The 18,809-nt window shown below is 44.0% G+C and overlaps 1 gene segment (V, D, J or C); it reads right to left on the bottom strand.

Moving 5' to 3' along the window:
* Positions 1 to 18,082: 18,082 nt before the first annotated feature.
* Positions 18,083 to 18,567, bottom strand: LOC129071930 (immunoglobulin heavy variable 1-69D-like). The segment is given in 2 exon segments: positions 18,083 to 18,435; positions 18,522 to 18,567. Coding segments are annotated over 2 exon segments (399 nt in total).
* Positions 18,568 to 18,809: the final 242 nt, after the last annotated feature.

The raw sequence follows: 18,809 nt of genomic DNA, 5'->3' as shown, positions 1-18,809 counted from the left end.
GTCCCAATCCCACACAAAAATAGTAAGCACAATCAAGGGGTCACTGCAAGAATTTAATTCTCTAGAGTCAATGGGAGAAGCAAACTTCCACAATGGTCCCCATGGCACCAAACTTCAGAGGCAGCCTTGACTGATTTGCAGAGACATCCACAGTGAAGGTCTAGAAGTAGGAGGAGGGATCTCTTACTCCAGCTGAGTTACTTAATTATGAGCATGATGTAATGATACACAACAAGACACCTATAGCTACTATGCGTCCTCGCAGTTTTGGGTGAGCCAGAATCTATGGACATACTAAAGAGCCAGAAAAGAGTCGAAATTGATATACGTCTAAATGGTAATCCTGTGGGCCACAGGTATTGGGATTGTCAAGCAGTGAATTTAAAACAACTCTGATTACTTGTTAGAAGCTATTAGAAAATCATAGGCAGACTTTGGGATTATAAAGGTAACTGCAGGTGAGGGATATAAACTAAGAAAGGGAATCAAATAGAGAAATCGACAATTGCACAGACACAGAAATGAATGAATCTGTTAACCCGCTAACCAGCAGACCCATAGTCATGAGGAACTCCAAGTCAAAGTCCTAGTCGGAAATCACCTCAGTCCTGGCAGGATGGCCATTGTAAAAGGACAGAAAATGAAAGTGAAACAGGTCAAGTGTTGGTGAGTGTGTGGGGAAAGGGGGCCCTTGCACACTGTGGAGGGAGAGATAAAATCGTGCTGCCACATGGGAAACAAGATGCTGTTTCACCTCCTCTCTCAAAATTTGAAACCCTGCATGATTGGAGCCATGAAGCTTCTGGATATATATTCAATAATAAAAGCCAGTACATGTAAGAGCTTTTTCAATTGTCCTCTTCATTGCAGCGTTTTTCACTGCAGTAAAAATGTGAAATTCACCTTGGTGTCCATTAGCGGGTGAATGGATTAAAAAGTGCTATAGAGCCATGACCGAGTATTACACAGCCTTAGAAAAGAGGAAATCCTGTCATAAACTACAACATGGTCGAAACTAGGTGACATTATGCTCTGTGAAGTAAAGATATCATTAAAGGCAAATATTGTATGATTCCACTTATACTACAAATTTAAATTAAATGTCATTTCCAGCAGTGTATGAAGGTGCTTGAGGCTTGGGTGTGCGGAAAAGGTGGTTGCAGGAAATCGGAGATCAGTGGAGCATAGACTGCCTTGGAGTGTTGCACCATGAAGAGAACCAAAGACAGAGGCTCCTTGGGGAGACAGCTGGTGTCTGAACAATATCAGACCTGGTGGTGGATTCCGTGCTTCACAGAAGCCTGTGAGTATTTGCTCCTGTTTGTGGAGCCCTCCATCCCTCAGGGCCATGTTGAGTTTCAGGGCACTGTCAGTCATATTGGAGTGAATCTTCCCACCTGGGAATGGGAGAAAGGAACAGAAAGCCCAGCCACTGTCATCCTGGGTGGCTGTGTGAACACCAGGGCATTCCCATTTGTTGTCCTGAGACAGCCTCCTTCCAGGTTGAGTGATCTCTGAGACCCACCTGCATTGATGTCTGCACCTGCTAATTTTCTTTGCTGAGTAGAAGTCCACTCATGGCTATTTCCCAGTTTCTTTGTTTTAAAACTAGAAGGGCATTTGGCTGTTTTGTTTCTTCTAACACAAAAAGACTGTAATTATTTGTATACATTTTTATGTGAACGTAAAATTCATTCTTCTAAAGTGAACACTTCCAGTCAGCTGCTTAGATACATGTTATGTATATATTAATTCCATAAGAAACTGTGATGCACTTAGTTAAGGAGGAGAGGGCCCCAGTCACTGCTGATATGTCCTCAAAAATGGACAGCATCACCACTAGACTGATGTGTTGTGCTGAATTTAGGTGTGGATGCCTACCTTACACCAACATCACATGCCTGCCTCAGGGGAAGGATCCAGTTGGTTTCCATGCTCCAGGGAAGCTTACCTATAATATGCATATTTGCATTTACATTTATAAAGAATTGGGACTCACATTATGACCAGGAGATGTCCTAATATCCCATGAGCGGAGGTTGCAGGCAGGAGACACAGGAAAGCTGCTTTCGTAACTAAGCTTGGTCAGTTTGCTGTGGACAAAGGTGGACAGGTTAAAAGACCTCTGCCCCAGCTCCAGAAAACAGTAGACAGGTGGGAAGGGCTTAATTTTCTCTCCTTCGCTGTTTGTTCCAGTCAATCCCTCAGTGGAATGGATGGTGCCCACTCAAATTTTTGAAATAAGTCCTTTTGAAACATCAGTTGATAGGCTATGCTCACATTTTAGCAAGGTATGTGCAAACCCAGAAAGAAATTTTCAGCCAGAACTTTGGGCACCTTGTGAACCAGTCAAACTGAAATAAAAACCAACTGTTGACAACAGATCTATTTGGGTAAGAATTCCCAATCAGAGCTAATATGTGTGTCAGATAGAGGAGACTCTTTTGCTTTTGATTCATGGCGATTGCTTTCTTAGGTGTCTACATATGCAATGTCACATGGAGAGGAATCTCCTGGGCCAGAGGTGGAACCAAGCCTTAACCAACATGTGCCCTGCTCCTACACACCCCATGGGCCCTGAGCATTCCTATTGGTTGCATACCCTCCTGCAAAGAAGATTGTGTATGGGCTTTCCCTAACTTCCTCTCTTCCTCTCTCAAGGAGCAATACAGATCTGTGTCCTTGGCTCTCATTTGAAGATGATCAGTACTATTGGAATCATCTCTTGAGAAGGACAATGAAAGATGCCATTCATTGATGCAGCATATTCTTTTGTGTGACTGTTTATTTTGTTTCTTATAACACCTATCCACTCTGGCCTCATTCCTAGATGCTGGTGCATCAAGATTATATAATAGTCACAGAATGCGAATCCAGAACCTTTGCAGGAGAGAATCAGAGACACCCAGACTCTCTCAGGTGCCCCCTAGACTCCACTGTTGCACTTCACATTACACATCTGCAGACAAGATATTCTCATTAAGAGAGGCACACAGACAAAATCAATTCCTAGGATTCTTCTTAATGTTACCATTTACAAGCATCAGATCAAGTTCTCATCTCAGCTTAATATTTATATTGCTCCCTCTTCATGTGTTAACTGCATCAGTGAATGTCACTGTCAAATGGGAGTGCAAGAACACCTCTCCCAGAGGTGCATGGACACTGTCAGGGCTTGGTGTATCAGCATTGGGAAATGACCCATTGGCATTTGCTATTCCCCATGTGGACAGAGATGTGAAGAGTCCGCAGATGAATGCCCCGACTCAACTCAGAGAAACAAGCAACCTTGTAGTGATAGTGGAGATTTTAAAAAATATGCTGGTTAGTCTCTGTGCTGTACAGTTCTTGCTGTTGTTCATTTATACCATTGATCAGTTTAACGCAATTACATTTATAGAGATATTCCACACACACTGTTCAGACTATTCAGCTCAAAATAAATTCCCTGTGTGACTCTGTTCTGGTGTCAACACACAGAGAGAAGTTCATCCCCAATGCCAACCTCCCAAAGGCTGAGGGTTGTGGATACTTCAAGGGCTGCTGTTTGTGCTTTCATCTGCACACTGAGAATCCATCAGCCTCAAAAAAAAAAAAAAAAAAAGAAAAGAAAAGAAAAGAAAAAAGAAAAAAAAAACTCTGGGAGTAGGAACAAACACATGTAGAGCTTTTCAACTGTCTTGAACATCATATGTTCTCAGCCTCTTCCTCCACTTCCTCAATGGTTTAAAGATAACAAGTGACTGAGATGCATACAGCACAATAATAATTATTCAGTAAGGTGTTACTATGATCTAAATACGGCACTGTCATTATTATATACACTCTCTGGGAAGTTTGAAAAAATGACATCTTTAGTTAAAATGATAAAACCTAAGTAAGCCTTCATAACACCTTGGCCAATGCCTCTCCTGAGTGGTAGTAATGGCCATGCTTATAAGAGCACACAAGCCATGCCTCTGTTATGTAGTGACTAGGAGGACTATGCATTTATGGATCTTACGTCTAGTGAAACATGGAACTGGCTCCATGATGATGTTGTAAATTACAAAAAGGTTTATGGATTAATACCACATCTAATGCTGCCTCCCTTATAAATGGTCTAAGGAGAATCTTGTGACATTCACCCAGGAAAATTCATCTTTGGAAGAAAGGATGAGAGAAAAACTGTCCTTGGACATCACTGGAAATAAAATCATGCTGCACAATTCACAATAATTATTTAAGCATATGGTCAGGGTGTTGACCCTTGTGGTCATGTTACACTAAAATGCGACTCAGTCCTCGATGCTGTAATAAACCACTGTGCATTGGGTCATTGGAAAAGAAGAGATTTATTTCTCACAGATCTGAAGGTGAGGAATCCAAGATTATGTGCCAGCAGATTTTTTGTCTATTAAGAACATGTTTATTATTTGGCTGTTTGTTTGCTGTAATCTCAAAGGGTGGATGGAACAAGGGAACATCCTCAATCCTCAGTTATAAACACTGTAGTTCTGTTCATGGCAGCTCCATCCTAGGATTGAAGCTATTCCCAAGGCCCCACATTCAAACACCGCCACATGGGCCTCGGTTTTAATATGTTAGATTTTGAGTGACAAAAACATCAGCTCATAGTAACAACACATGAATCAAATCATAGCTCCACCCAGTGGAATGTGACTCCAGTGGAGCTCCCCAGCTGTGGGTTCCTGTAATCTATTGGAAGCTTCTCACTTCTGGGAGCAGAATGGGAACCCAAGTCCTATAGAACTAGCTTGTGATGTTGTAGAGTGGAGAGGTTCTTAGACTATGAACTAAGGTGGCCTTATAATTTATCATTATTTTCCCCTTATTGCATACATAAAACCATTATTCTTATATTCTAGGGACTAAAACAGTTTCTGCCCATATTAGCTGATAACTCCATATTCTCACTCATGTCTCTTAGGTGTTCGATGAAATAAGGAACCAGACTATAGTTATGTTTGATCTCAGCATGTTAAGATTCACCCTTCTCTATCATGCTGCACACTCATGGGACAACTGAAGTGAAAAAGGGGATTCTCCTTAGTTTCATGTGGTTGGGTGATTGAAATCACACCCGCCCCCACCTCTGAGTAGGACAGTTCCCATCCTTGACACAGATGAGCAATAAAAACCTAACTGGACTCCTTTCCTGTCATGATCCAATCACTCCTGCCTTGCAGAAAAGTCTTTTCTCTTCTTGACAGGCTCCCCAATGAATTGACAAATTGTTCATGGTCCCTCCGTGTGGGATATCCTCATCCTAGCTGTCCATATCTAGAAATGGTGAGGGGTCCCTCTATCTCCACATGATATCAACTGTTATTGGTGTCATGGACATGAAGTAAGGTCAATGACCATCACCACCATGAACTTTGTGGTCCTGTGTTGGGTATATTGGTCTCTGGTGTCTGCTGTCCAGCATGCCTGTCTCCTTCTGCTGGCTGACTTGGACTCTGAATTAAGTGGGTTGGCAACACTGTTGGGTCTCTCAGAAACTCTGCGTGGTTTCAGCTGATGTAAGTCAGAAAGTGTGATGTTTCATTAGGATAGACGTGAGCAAATGTATGTGACTCTCTGGTTTGGAACACGGGAGAATATTTTCCTCCTGTGATGACAACCTTCTGTAGTTCAGAACTTCAGAGGTCAGCACAGAATCATGAAGAGTGGGGGCTCCCAGAGGGACACTGCTGTGGGGAGAATTAATTCCACACCTGTCAGGAAAACAGCCTTAAACTGCATCTGCAGCTGCTCTCAAGCTGATGCCTATGCTCAGTGTGACCTGAGTGTCCCCTGGTGTCCCGAGAATCCCCTGCTGCCCAGCCCTCCTTTCTCCTTCAGGGAGGTTTTTGCCTGGGCTTACACTGACTTCCCCTCACTGTGTCTTTTGCACAGTAATATACAGCCATGTCTTCAGATCTCAGGCTGTTCATTTGCAGGTAGAGCTCATTCTTGCCATTGCCTCTGGAGATGGTGAATTGGCCTTTCACAGAGCTGGCATAGTATGAGCTACCACCACTATATATTTCTGAGACCCACTCCAGTCCTTTCCCTGGGCCCAGTTCATAACATAGCTACTGAAGGTGAATCCAGAGGCTGCACAGGAGAGTCTCAGAGAAGCCCCAGGCTTTGCCAAGCTTCCTCAAGTCTCCATCAGCTGCACTTCACATAGGACACCTGCAAACACAAAGATGTCCTAGTCAGTAAATTGTCACTTGTACATTGGTTTTGTCAGTCATATCTGTTTACACACTCAGTGTCTCTTGTTTTCCATGAATTACCTTTTAAAGTCACAACAAGGAAAACCCAGCTGAGCTCAAACTTCATGGAGAATGGGCTGCGTTTTGATCTGATGAGATACTGGAAACACCTGGGAACCACAGGCTGCGTTCCTGTCCCACAGCTGCAGGGTTGGAGCTGGGCTGCTTTTCATGAGGTGAAGAGTCCTATTTGCATGATCTCCTACTATATATGGAGCTCTGTGGTTGGATAGTGATGTGAATAACATGGTCCCAGAGTGTTACAAGTCTAAGCCTCATGTCTTTCAAGAATTACTCCCCACAGTTAAGCCTATAATGACTCAAATACCTCAACCACTCCAGGAGATGCATACATGGCCTAGGAAAGGAAATTGTCATGAACTAGAAGGATGTAAAATGAAAGACAATTTTGAAAGTCAACAGTAAGGAACTCACCAAAAAAAGTCAACACTCATGATGAGAAGGGGAAATTATAGTGAAGGAGATTCAAGCTCTGGTAATGGGAAGTTATATCTGAACTTATTTCTTCTACAAAGTAATCAGAATATGAAGTAAAGAGAGAGTGTGTCCCTAGTTATATAAACCCAAAGCTGGAGGAGGTGGTGAGTGTGTATGGATCATTAGGAGACAGAAGCATGAACTCTATAGGGAAATGGACAGTGCCCCCCAGTCATGTCCCTTCAGTGGAGTTTGGTGCTGAATGTACAGCAGCCTCATTGCCTCATTATTGTTTGTTTCTTTTTTCCCTAGCTTCTGTAGTAAAACTAGTTTTAAACACTCTAGATACAGAAGAAAACTCAGTCAGATTCGGTCTCTTTTGTTGAAGGTTTAGGTAGAAATTGGGTAGTAAGTGTGTTGAAATATTAAAAAGTGGATTACGGAAAATGCAGATCCAAACGACTAATAGAAAATACCAATTATAAATAAAATTGCAATTGATATGAAGAACATTATTTATCTTTATTCATTTTTTACAGAATGAATAGGTCATTCAAGTGGCCTCTCATTACTGGGGCAGGTGGATGGCACAGTATATTGAACTTCAGTTTTCAAGTTGGCACCGCACCTGGACCTCACCATCAGGATCTGTGTCTACATGAATGTGTGACATAGCCTTAATCAGGGAGTAAAACAGACAGTGTGTCATGGTCCCTGGTTCTTTGAGTGTTACCTTCAGACGAAGAGCCTCCACTTCCTCACAGTTTCTTCTTTTTTTAATATGCTTTTATTTATTCATTTATTTTTGTATTTATTTTTATTTTTTCAAATACATTTGTCTCTGCCTACCCCCCACCACTTTCCCTTGCCCCCTCCCTCCTTCCCTCCCTCAGCTCTTCCCCTTTGGTTTTGTCCATGAGTCCTTGCTACACGTTCCTTAACTTTCCCCTTCCCTTCCTTTTCCCCGCCTCCCCTCCTTCCTTCCCTCTTGTCTCTGTTGGTTTCTTTTCCTTTTAGTGTTGCTGGTCTTATTTTCCTTGCATCTTTGCATTGTTGGTTAGGTTCCACTTATAGGTGAGATCATATGGTATTTGTCTTTTGCTCCCTGGCTGATTTCGCTTAGCATAATGCTCTCGAGTTCCATCCATGCTGTCGCGAAGTTTAGTAGTTCTTTTTTTCTTTCTGCTGCGTAGTATTCCATTGTGTATGTGTACCGTAATTGTTTGATCCAATCATCTGTTGATGGGCATTTAGGTTGCTTCCAACACTTGGCTATTGTAAAGTGTGCTGCTATGAACATTGGGGTGCATAGGTTCTTTTGTATTGGCGTTTTGGGATTCTTAAGGTATAGTCCAAGTAGGGGAATCACTGGATCAACAGGCAGTTCCATTTTCAGCTTTTTGAGGAAATTCCACACTGCTTTCCACAATGGCTGCACCAGTCTGCATTCCCACCAACAGTGTAGTAGTGTTCCCTTTTCTCCACAACCTCGCCAGCACCTGTTGTTTGTTGATCTGTTTACATTAATGTCTGAATGTGACTCATGGGAGCCTGTCACCATGATCACACATGTGGGGCATTCAATGAATTGAACCAGATGTAATGAAAATATAAATTTACAACATGGGAAAAAATGAAATCCATAAATGGGGATGAATTACTGTGGATGGTGAATGATCCTCATTTCCACAGACACGTTTGCTCTGACTCCAGAATCTATAAGGATAAATATGTGAAGAGAGAAGTGCCAAATTTGTGAATGGGTCATTTGACATTGGAATATAGTACTGGCCGATTATGGGTCTTCTATTGCCAAGAGTGTCTCTACGCTTCTTCCCGCTGTGTGATGACATCCAAACAGCCCAAGGAGGGGGACACTCACAGAGCTGTTGTCTCAGATGTGTAGACTTCTTAAGATACCACCCTGAGTGAGCACTGAAAGAATGCTTTGATTCCATTGACAGTGCTGATGTCTGGAACGTCTGTCAACCCTCAACTGTGTTGCCAAAATATCATATCTGTGATGATTGGCATTAAACAAGATCATAGAAGTTCACCCTTAACTTCCATGTATGTATATTTCCCCAAGAACTGTTCCATTGTTCAGAAATAAAGGAACTGAGAACTTGGAACTGGCTGGGAGACACTGTGGTCCAAGTGCTCAAACATGACACCTCCATGAACTGCCTCTTTCAGAGGACAAGGAGGCTCCCAATATGTCCAAAGCACATTCACGACAAATAACAGGGGTACTTTTAGAAACATCTCTGCCTCTTTCTTGCAGTGCATCTGGTCTCGAGAAACATTTCCCTGAATGCGTTCTGTGTACATAACAGCCTCAGACCTGGGGCACATTCTGATTGTTTGTGAGGAAGTCAGAAGGTCCATAACTCTGTCATCTCCTCAGACCAGTCCAGCAACTCAATTCCTCAGAGTTTGTGAAAAAAATAAAATAAAAGGCAAGTGAGTTATCACGCTATGCCTTCTGTACAGTAATATCCCAGCCTGTCTTTGTGAGTCTGCTCAGCTCTATGTAGGTTGTGGTTTTGGATGTCTCTGAGGTAATGACAACTCTGCCCTAGAACTTCTGTTTGTTCTTTGTTTTACTATCTTCAGTGTTAATTTGTCTCATTCACTCGGTTTCTTTTCCTGGGGCCATTTACACCAAGCATATTCAGTAGCTCTGAAGGTGTATCCAGAGGACTTGCAGGAAACTGTCACTGAGCCCCCAGGCTGCCTCATGACAGCTCCAAACTGCACCAGCTGTACCTCAGGGTGGATATCTGTGGAAAGGAGGGAGAGAGGGTGGAAATCCCCCTTGACTTCCCTTGGAACCCTCCTCAACCCAAGAGTAAAGAAACCACTTACCTGGAGCACATGCCACCAAGTACAGGGCTCTCTAGCTCTATCGCATAGTGAAGGGTTTTGCCAATAGGACTTCTGTAGGTCAGAGAGGGTGATGCTCTGAGGACACAGGCAGATCTTATGTACCCCAGTCTACCTCTTCTCATTTGCATATTCATGAGACAGATTATTTTAGACCTGAAATCTTGGCCCCGCCTGAGAGAATTTAGAGGACACAGGACAATGTTCAGAGGGAGATTCAGAGTCCACGTCCTCATTATTAGTGTTGTAGGCTATCTAGCCCTTTCCAAGTCCCTTAATACTGTGTAAACATACATTTTCCCACCGTGAACAATACCTCAAAGCACACTCTCTTCATTCAGATCTCACTTTTGAGCACCATGGAGACTATGTAGATCAGTTCTGGACTTTAATGATAAATGTCTTATTGCTAGATCACTGGGTCTCTAAAATGCAGCACTTAATGAGTTAATAAAACCACCCCATCCCCAGTTCCTTACACTTCAGATATAAATAAGCCACAGAAAGAGCACCATTGACTGTGGTTCTCATGCCTTATCAAGTGGTAAATGCTGTGATTCGACAGGATGTTTACAGTCTCCTCATGCCGAACTCTCACAGATGTTTTGAGGAAAAGAAGAAGACCGAGGCCTAACTGGAAACCCCTTTCCACCTCCCTCTGCAACTGGTCCTGGGACAGCAGCCCTGAGCTCATGTGTTCTGTGGCCCTGCCAGCTCACCCTGTGCATTGCAGGGGAGGGTCCTGTCTGGGCTCTCATGGCATGGACCGCTCACCATCTCTAATCTATAATGAAATGCTGAGGCCTGACTTAACAGTTCTTCCGCAGAGACACCATGTGCTTTGACATCTCTGGAGGCACAAATGCCCTTTATAAACCCCAGTGACTTGATAAGGAACCTAATAGTCATAGCTCTTTGAAGCCACCAGAGATCTCCTTCCTTGGATCTTCCTAATATGCTGTCTCAGCCAACACCACTGAATCTGATGCTCTCCAATGCTTTGGGCATCTCTGGTGTCCATAGGTGCCTGCATTGTGGTGTCTACATTGACAATGTTCTTAATCATCCCATTAGATGGGACATTTGTCTTTCACAGATGCAGCATAATGTGTCATTGACCATAGCTTCTTTCTAAGATCTACACACTCCCATCTTATTTTGTTTAGCCTGTAACACAGAGTTATTATAAAGTCAGTTCACATAAATCTATCACATTTGAAAGAATCACAGGCCCACCGAGAGACAGAAAAAGCTGCAAGGACACAACTTAGATGTGGACACATTCCTACTTCAAAATAGATCTCAGTCCGTGTTCTGAGAATAATGATGGCCCAGCCACTCACTCCACCATAACCATGACCACCCTGTAAGAACAAAGTGTGAGATGCAGCTGGATAATCAGGAGCTGAGAGATGTTCTGTGTGGGACCCAGAAGGTGTCAACCCCACATCGAGGACAAAACACAATAAAGGATTTATTCACTGCAAGAATTTAATTCTCTGGATCCAGTGTTAGGAACAAACTGTCACAATAATATCCATGGCAACCAAACCTCCAGAAGTGGCTGTGACTGATTCACAGAGATGTCCACAGTGAAGGTCCAGATGGAGGAAGAGGGAGCTCCTGTTCAAGTTGAATTAATTGATTACAATACTATGACACAAGACGCCAGTCCTTCTGTAGCTACTTTACTTCATAACAGGCCTACATAATTGGTCACTCTTCAAGTCACACTAATCTTTTCACCTTGTACTTTCTAGCAGGTCTGGATGCACCAGAAACTATGGTAATAACAGTGAGAAAGACTGAACTCTTCACTGACACATGTCCAAATGGCCTCCCCATGGGACTCAAGTACAGAGATGGTCACACCCAATTTAAAATAACTTTGATTCATTGTTACAAACTAAAAGGAAAAGGTAGGCAGAATTCAGGGTTGTAAAGGTAACTGAGGATGAGTGATGGAAACTAAGAGGAGGGATCAAATAAGAAAATACATTGACACAGACCCAGAAATAAAATAATCTATCAACAAACCCCAAAGGAGGCCTGTAGTCACCAGAAACTCCAGATCTATGCTCCAGTAGGAAATCACCTCATCCCCTGAATGATGGCTATTTTAAAAGGACATAAAAATAAAGTGGAAGAGGTCTAGTGTTATTCAGCTTGTGAGGAAAGGGAGCCCTTGCACACTCTGGATGGTAAAATAAAATTATGCTACCACTTGGAATACAAGATGATGCCTCAAACACACAAAAATTTGAAACCCTGCATGACTGAATCATGAAGCTTCAAGGTGTCCATTTAAATATTAAAAACTAGGACTTGGAATAGGTATTTTCACTGCTGCATTATTGACTGCATCAGTATGTAAAAAATAATAATAATAATAAATAAATGAATGAATGAATGAATGAACGAATGAATGAATAAAAACCTCAGTGTCCATCAGTGGGTGAAATGATAGAAGCATGTTATGCTCTAACAGCAGAGTGTTCCTTCGTCTTAGAGGGAATCCTCCCAGTAACCACAATGTGGTTGAATCTCGATGATATTGTGTTCTATGAAATGACGCTGTAATACAAAGTCAAATATTGCATGATTCCACAAGTTCTATGGATGAAATTGGATTTCACTTTCAGCAGCTTTATACTGACTTAATTTAAACTCTTTGTCTTCTGTGCAACCTCTTAGTCAGGACACTTAGGTCATTTCACTTGTTCCTTCTGAATTTTCTCCTAATCAGTTTTTTAAAAAAACATTTTATTTATTTATAGACAGAGAAGGAATGGAGAAAGGGAGAGAGAAAAACATCAATGTGTGGTTGCCTCTCACACAACCCCTACTGAGAACCTGGCCTGCAACCCAGATGTATTTCACAGGTTGGGACTCAAATCACTAAGTCACTCCAGTCAGGGATCCAAATTGGCTCTTACGCTACGGATTCCTTTTTTATTCTTGCTTAAAGCCTTTTCCTGTAATTTTAGAATTAACACCTATCTCTCTATATATCTGAGTTCTGGCCTCCAGAGACATTGGTACCATTGCCAGTGACTGGGCCACCCAGCCCTTTTCTGTCTGCTGTCTGACCTCATCTTCCAACGGGTTTGTCCATCATGATGCTCTTCAGATCATGGGCCACCTGAAGGTTCTCTCAACACATGTGTGAGTGGATAAAGGTGCTCTAAAGTAACTCATCAGTTGTGTTTCCACCTGGCACAGCTCTTCCCTGCAAGAGATTCTGTGACCTAAAATCACATGTGTGCAATACATATCGGCTCAGAGGGTGGCTGAGACCAGTTCCAGGTTACCTGAGTGTAACTTGGCTTGGATTCTCATGAAGGGACAGACACAGAAGATGAACATGAGGGGATGTGGGAGGTGCATTTAAAGAAAATGTTCCAGGGATAGAAAGGAGAGAGTAGAGCCCCATCCTCATGGAGTTTCATGCCTGGGATAGACATGGTGAGAGTTTGGAGAAGACAGAGAGTGATGTTGGGGTGGGTTCTGGGGGTTGCGGTTGAACAGCACAGCGTAGGAGTGTATTAGCTCCATGTACAGTTGGTCTCATGACACTCATGGGTGTTGCACTTTAGAGAAAGACATATCATAGAGCTCTCCCCCAGGACTGAGTTGAGACCCACTCACAATGCTGCTTAGAAGCCTTGTCACAGGGCTCCATCTCTGTGCTGGCCTTCTGCTTCCACCCTGAGGACACTCGGTGAGCTGCTCTGTCCCCAGACTCAGTGCTTCTCCATCTAGGACACTGATGGGAGTAACAGAAGGGGTTGAATCCTGTACCTCAGTATCCAGCCATTGGGGGTGAGGCAAGTGGCTCACTGCCCCCAAAGAGGACAGGGATCATCATGGAAAAGGAGCATGGGGATGATCATTCTCATGTGGGATGGCCTGTGCTGTGTGAAGAAGAGGGTGTGACTAAGCACATGGAATCAGATCAGCTGGCTCATCCCTGCACTGGAGTGTGGGGGGATCATCCTCATTCAGGGACATTGAGAATCTCCCACGTGTATTGTCTGTCAGCCAGGAAAAGCAGACCCTCTATGGAGATGGTGACAATGAGGATCCAGATGAGCAAGAAAAGGCACTGCAAACACAGTTCTTTGTTACTTTATTGAAGCAGAAAATGTAAGAAATTATAGGACACATAAAAATAATTGGGAATTGACTGAGGGGGCAATAAAAGGGGAGTGATCGTTGACCACAAAAGGAAGTGCATCTGCAATCCCTAGGAGCCATCTTCTCAGCTGGGCCTCTCCACATAGTAGCATTGATGCCCCCTGGTGTCTTGAAAAAATCCTAGCGTCCTGAGATCCACCTTGGTTTCTCAGAGGTTTCTGGGGTCCTAAGTACCCTCTGTCACCCTGTTCTCCTCTTTCCTCAGGCAGGTCACTGGGCTCACTCTGACTTCCCAGATGGATTCATGTACAACCTCACCCTCTGCGACACACCCTGTATCTGTTACCTAGTCCCCTCAGCTTCCCCACCCAGGGTACATATTCTGTAGCAATATCCTGTGTAACCAGTGGATGATGGACCAGGCTCCACTGAGGATCCTTCTTTTCTCCATTCCCACTGACAATTGTCCCCAAGCAGGGACGGGAGGCTGGCAGATGGTCCAGTCATTCTGAAGACACTGCTCTTCATCCTTGGGCTCTGGGCACAATACTCAAACACTCTTCTTTCATGATGCTACATGTCCAGTTAGGTGGTGATTCCAGGAAGGATCTCCACCACGGTAAGGCTGCTGTCCTAGAGACTGAGTTTTTGGGGCCAGAGAAACTTCATCCGCATGTGGCACAAGAAAAGGTTCTGGCTGTGACAACTTGTGATGACGACTCAGGTTGACCAAAGAACCTTGCACATGGATTACCCCTTGGTTCTCCTAGACTGCTACTATCCCAGCTCTCTGGATGAGTTCCTCTCTCTATGGTCACCATGGTCATATGCTATGGGTGCCTGAAAGGTATGAAGAATTTGGATGATGACATGGCCTATGAAATTCAACCCCTAAAGTGTTTCTGAAGGATTGAACATGTAGCTTCTCAGGCAGTGGAAGACTCCAATGCAAGGGAACCGATGTATATGCTGGGGTAAAAAGAAGAGACCCCCCGCTCACAGTATCTCAAGCAAATGCCAGTTCTGCCTCCAGGATCAGCAGTGAGTTCTATGAAGACCAGCAAAGAAATGTAAAAGGTTGTCTTATGAGTGCCCACTCGGTAAAACAATGTGTCAAAATGTGCCCAAATTCTGGTAAATCTAGGTAGTTTACTTGACTCCATGATATAAAGTTTCATGTAATGTACTACAACAGCATCATAATAATTTATAATGTTAGATAGCTAACAGCCATGGGCAAACAGGTGGTGCCAGGGACTCCATTCTATGACAATTTTGTAGCCAACATTTATAGTCCTCTTCAGCCACATTAACCCTTAAATGTGATTAGAAATGAGTCCCATGAACTTGGATTAACTCCATTTATATATGATTTATGCAAAAACACTAGCCTCCTCTTGCTGGGTGTTCTGTCAAAACATCATTTATTGTTATCAGTTATAGACAGTCAGTTAATCTTGAGAAGTGTTGTTCTGTTTTGTCATGAGGAAACGTGTTTGCCAGGGGAGGGCCACCCATGTCAGGTTCAGCTACCCTGTGTTGGTAGATAACTTCTGTAACTGTTTCAAGGTGCATACTGAAAATATAGTTAATTAAGTAGAAAACACTGAAGCTCCCAGAGTGAATCCAATTATTCAAATGAAAGTATGTCATTTGCTGATGTGGAAACTCTGTGGTCAATGATGGAGAGCATTGTGACTGTGGATCCTTCAAGCTATGTGACAGCAACCAATGCTGCAAAAGTGACTGCAGCTTTACATCTGGAAATACTTTTTTTAACACAAACAGGTGTTGCAGAAATTGCACCTACTCAGCCCCGTGGATGCTCTGCAAGCCAATCAAAATCTCATGTAACCATTCAGAGTACAACCTTGGACCAATCTCCATGTGCCCTGGAATTTTTGATGAGAAACTACTGCTGTCATGGAATGGTAGACCATTCACAGCATGGAGTTTTTTGGGGAAGGTGCAATGAATGGTGAAGTTAGATAAATAAAGGGCATGATTGGAAGTGTAGAAGTATAATCTTTATTGAGTGTGCTGATTGATGTTGCTGTAGCCTACAGGTGAGAATATTGATTTCATGTGTCTCTGATAGAGACGTATTTTGGTGTGGATTTACAGCTTGAGACAGAGACAACTGATGTTGGTCATGTGGGACCTGGTACACCCTGTGGTGGTGGACAGTTCTGTGTCAAATGCTCATGCAATGTTTCTGTGACTGCTGTAAACTATGAGTGTCTACTTTCAAAATACAACCTCAGTGGAATTTGCAACAATTAAAAGAACTGCCATTTCCATATAGGCTGAGACCCTTCATGGTTCACCCAGAGAGATGCCAGAGGAAGTGTGGGCAGAGGACCACCTCCAAGAAGAATGTGAGCAGTGACATGAAGTGATAGGTCTGTGGTATAGTTGAGGGTGGTTTTGGGCACATGTATGCATTCCTAGCTGCCAGCCTCTTCTGGGTGGCCACCAACATGTAAACTGTCAGGACCACTGCAGTCAAGGAAGTGACAGCTGGTGAAAACTATGACCATTTCTGACCCCTGTGCAACTACAGGCAACAAAGAAGAAACATCTGTGAAAAATCACCTCAACCACCTGCAGAGCCGACATCCACATTTCTCCATGTGTGAATGGGCCCCTGCAGTGCATCACAGGGGAGTGAGAGGTGTGGGCATTTTCCCCGAGCTCTCCAACATGAATCTTGAAAACCACATTATGATATTTTTACAGCATTTGCAAGTTCTTGAGAGCCATCCCGGGGCCCAAGACTCTGGCCTTCAATGGAGACCAGGTCAGCAGCTGGTCTGGACCTGTGGCCTCCGGTCTTGTGATTAGGGACTGTTGCCTGAGGTTCCTTTATGGCCACTTCCTGAAGGGTCCCCACAATCAAGCTCCTGAGGACTGAAACCATCCTCAGTCTGTAGGCAGCCGCTTCTTCTCTCACAAATCAGGTTCAGGGTGATGGGGGGCTCCTTTCTATCAAAATGGTCTTCTACCCACATGCATGGCATTGTGTGGTGGGCTGAGTGTGTGGCTCACTGTCTGCCTAGTGACACCTGTGCCAACGTGGAGAGCACACTTTCCCATGCCTGGGCTGCAAGCCATCAGTGACATTCTGTCCCAAAGGAGGGACTGTGACCGTCAGAGCCACTGGCCCTATTAGGGGGACCAGGCAAAGTCATTCCTGTACCTTAACTGCACCTTTCAGAGAGGGGTACAGTGTGTGCAGGCTTAGCAACGTTAATCCCAGGCACCATCCTCACAGCAGGCTTGTGGGGCTGGACAGCCAGTCTTCTTCATTATCTATAGTGTTTCCAATAAAATAGTAACTTTCCATGCAATATGAAATTAATAAAAATAAAAATTTGTGTTCATTAACAGTTTATTTTAATTTTTAATTAGTATATTCAATGATTATCATATTTCCCCATTACCATTAATTCACTTTATACCACCATCCTCCTGGCAGTCACCTCATAATTTCCATGTCCATGGGTCCTTTTTAAAATAATATGTTTCCTCCATGTCACACAGGTATCGCCTATGCAATTTAAGAGCCAAAAATTCCCACAAATGCAAAGACCAGGGGAGCTCTTGATGGAGAGACACATTCGAGGGTCTTTAGGAGATGATGTTGGGACACATGACTGTGCACACACTTATTTAAACTTCTTGCTGTGACAGGTCATGTGGGGGGAGCAGGAAAGAGATAGAAGGTAAAGATTAGACTTAGGGATAATTAGTTCGGTAGGTGACAGCGGGTTATGTTCGGGACCGTTTCCACATCCACCCAGTAAATGAGGAACAGAGGGTAATGTGTGGCAGGGAGGACAGAGACCTGAGAGGTGGAGACCTTAGGGGATGATGACAACGACTGCAGTGCAAGGTATGCCAGTCTGTAGGAGGGAGACCTGTGAGGACATTGTGTGCATGTTGGGGGACAGAGTGACTGAGCTAAGCACACAGGGGCCTGGACAGAGCAGTACCCTTCTTTGTGGGAGATGTTTCCAAGAAGGGGGAAGGTGAGAGCACTCAGGGAGGTTCATTGCCAAGGAAGAAATAGGACACACAGGAATGTGGTGAAGGAAATGACCCCAAGCAAAGAGTGTATTGTCATCTGCAAACAGTATCACTTCTTCCATTGCTTTCTGCACTGAGAATGTATGAAATCTGAGATGCAAAGAAGGAAGATGTGTCACTGGATGCAGCTGAGAGTTTTAAGAGGAAATCCTTGCTCCCAGGGGGAAGCCCCTTCTTTCCCCACCAGGCCCACACCTGTTCCTGGGTTTGTTCTCTGTGGTCGGTGGGACCTCAGGCCCCCCTACAGCCCAAACCTTTTGTGTCCCTCAGAGAGGTTTGTGTCTGGGCTCATACTGACTTCCCCTCACTGTGTCTTTTGCACAGTAATACACGGCCGTGTCTTCAGTTCTCAAGCTCTTCAGCTCCAAGTAGGCTGTGCTTGTGGACTGGTCTGCGGTAATGGTGGCTCTGCCCTGGAACTTCTGTGCGTAGTTTGCAATATCAATAGCAGGTAAAACACTCCCTAGCCACTCAAGGCCTTGCCTGGGAGCCTGTTGCACCCAATGCATAGAGTAGCTGCTGAAGGTGTATCCTGACGCCTTGCAGGAGACCTTTACTGTGGACCCAGGTCTCCTTACCTCAGACCCAGACTGCACCAGCTGCACCTGGGAGTGGACACCTGTGGAGATAAGAGAGGAGTGGGTTAAAATGTTCCTTTACTGCCCCTGGTTCTCTCCCCAACTCTGAGACTGGGGATCTTTTTACCTGTAGCTACTGCCACCAGGAAGAGGGCTCTCCAGCTCCAGTCCATGGTGAGGGCATGAGCCTTCAGGACTTCTGTAGGCGATGTTGTGGCTGTGGGTGATGTCTCAGTGTACAGACTGGCCCATATTTAACACAGTCTACCACTGCTCATTTGCATAGCCATGAACCAGAGCACTTCATAGCTGATTACTTGACTTCACCTGGAAGAATGGAGTGCACACAGAGACCATGTTCAATGGAAAACTCAGGGTTCAAGTATGTATTAATGTTATTGGACATAAGTCCCCT

The sequence above is a fragment of the Pteronotus mesoamericanus genome, unplaced genomic scaffold, assembly GCF_021234165.1.
Source record: "Pteronotus mesoamericanus isolate MK-2021 breed Mesoamerican mustached bat unplaced genomic scaffold, CSHL_Meso_final contig_28, whole genome shotgun sequence".
NCBI classification, from domain to species: domain Eukaryota; kingdom Metazoa; phylum Chordata; class Mammalia; order Chiroptera; family Mormoopidae; genus Pteronotus; species Pteronotus mesoamericanus.
Note: the sequence above shows the minus strand (reverse complement) of the source record. Positions and strands in the feature narration are given on the sequence as shown.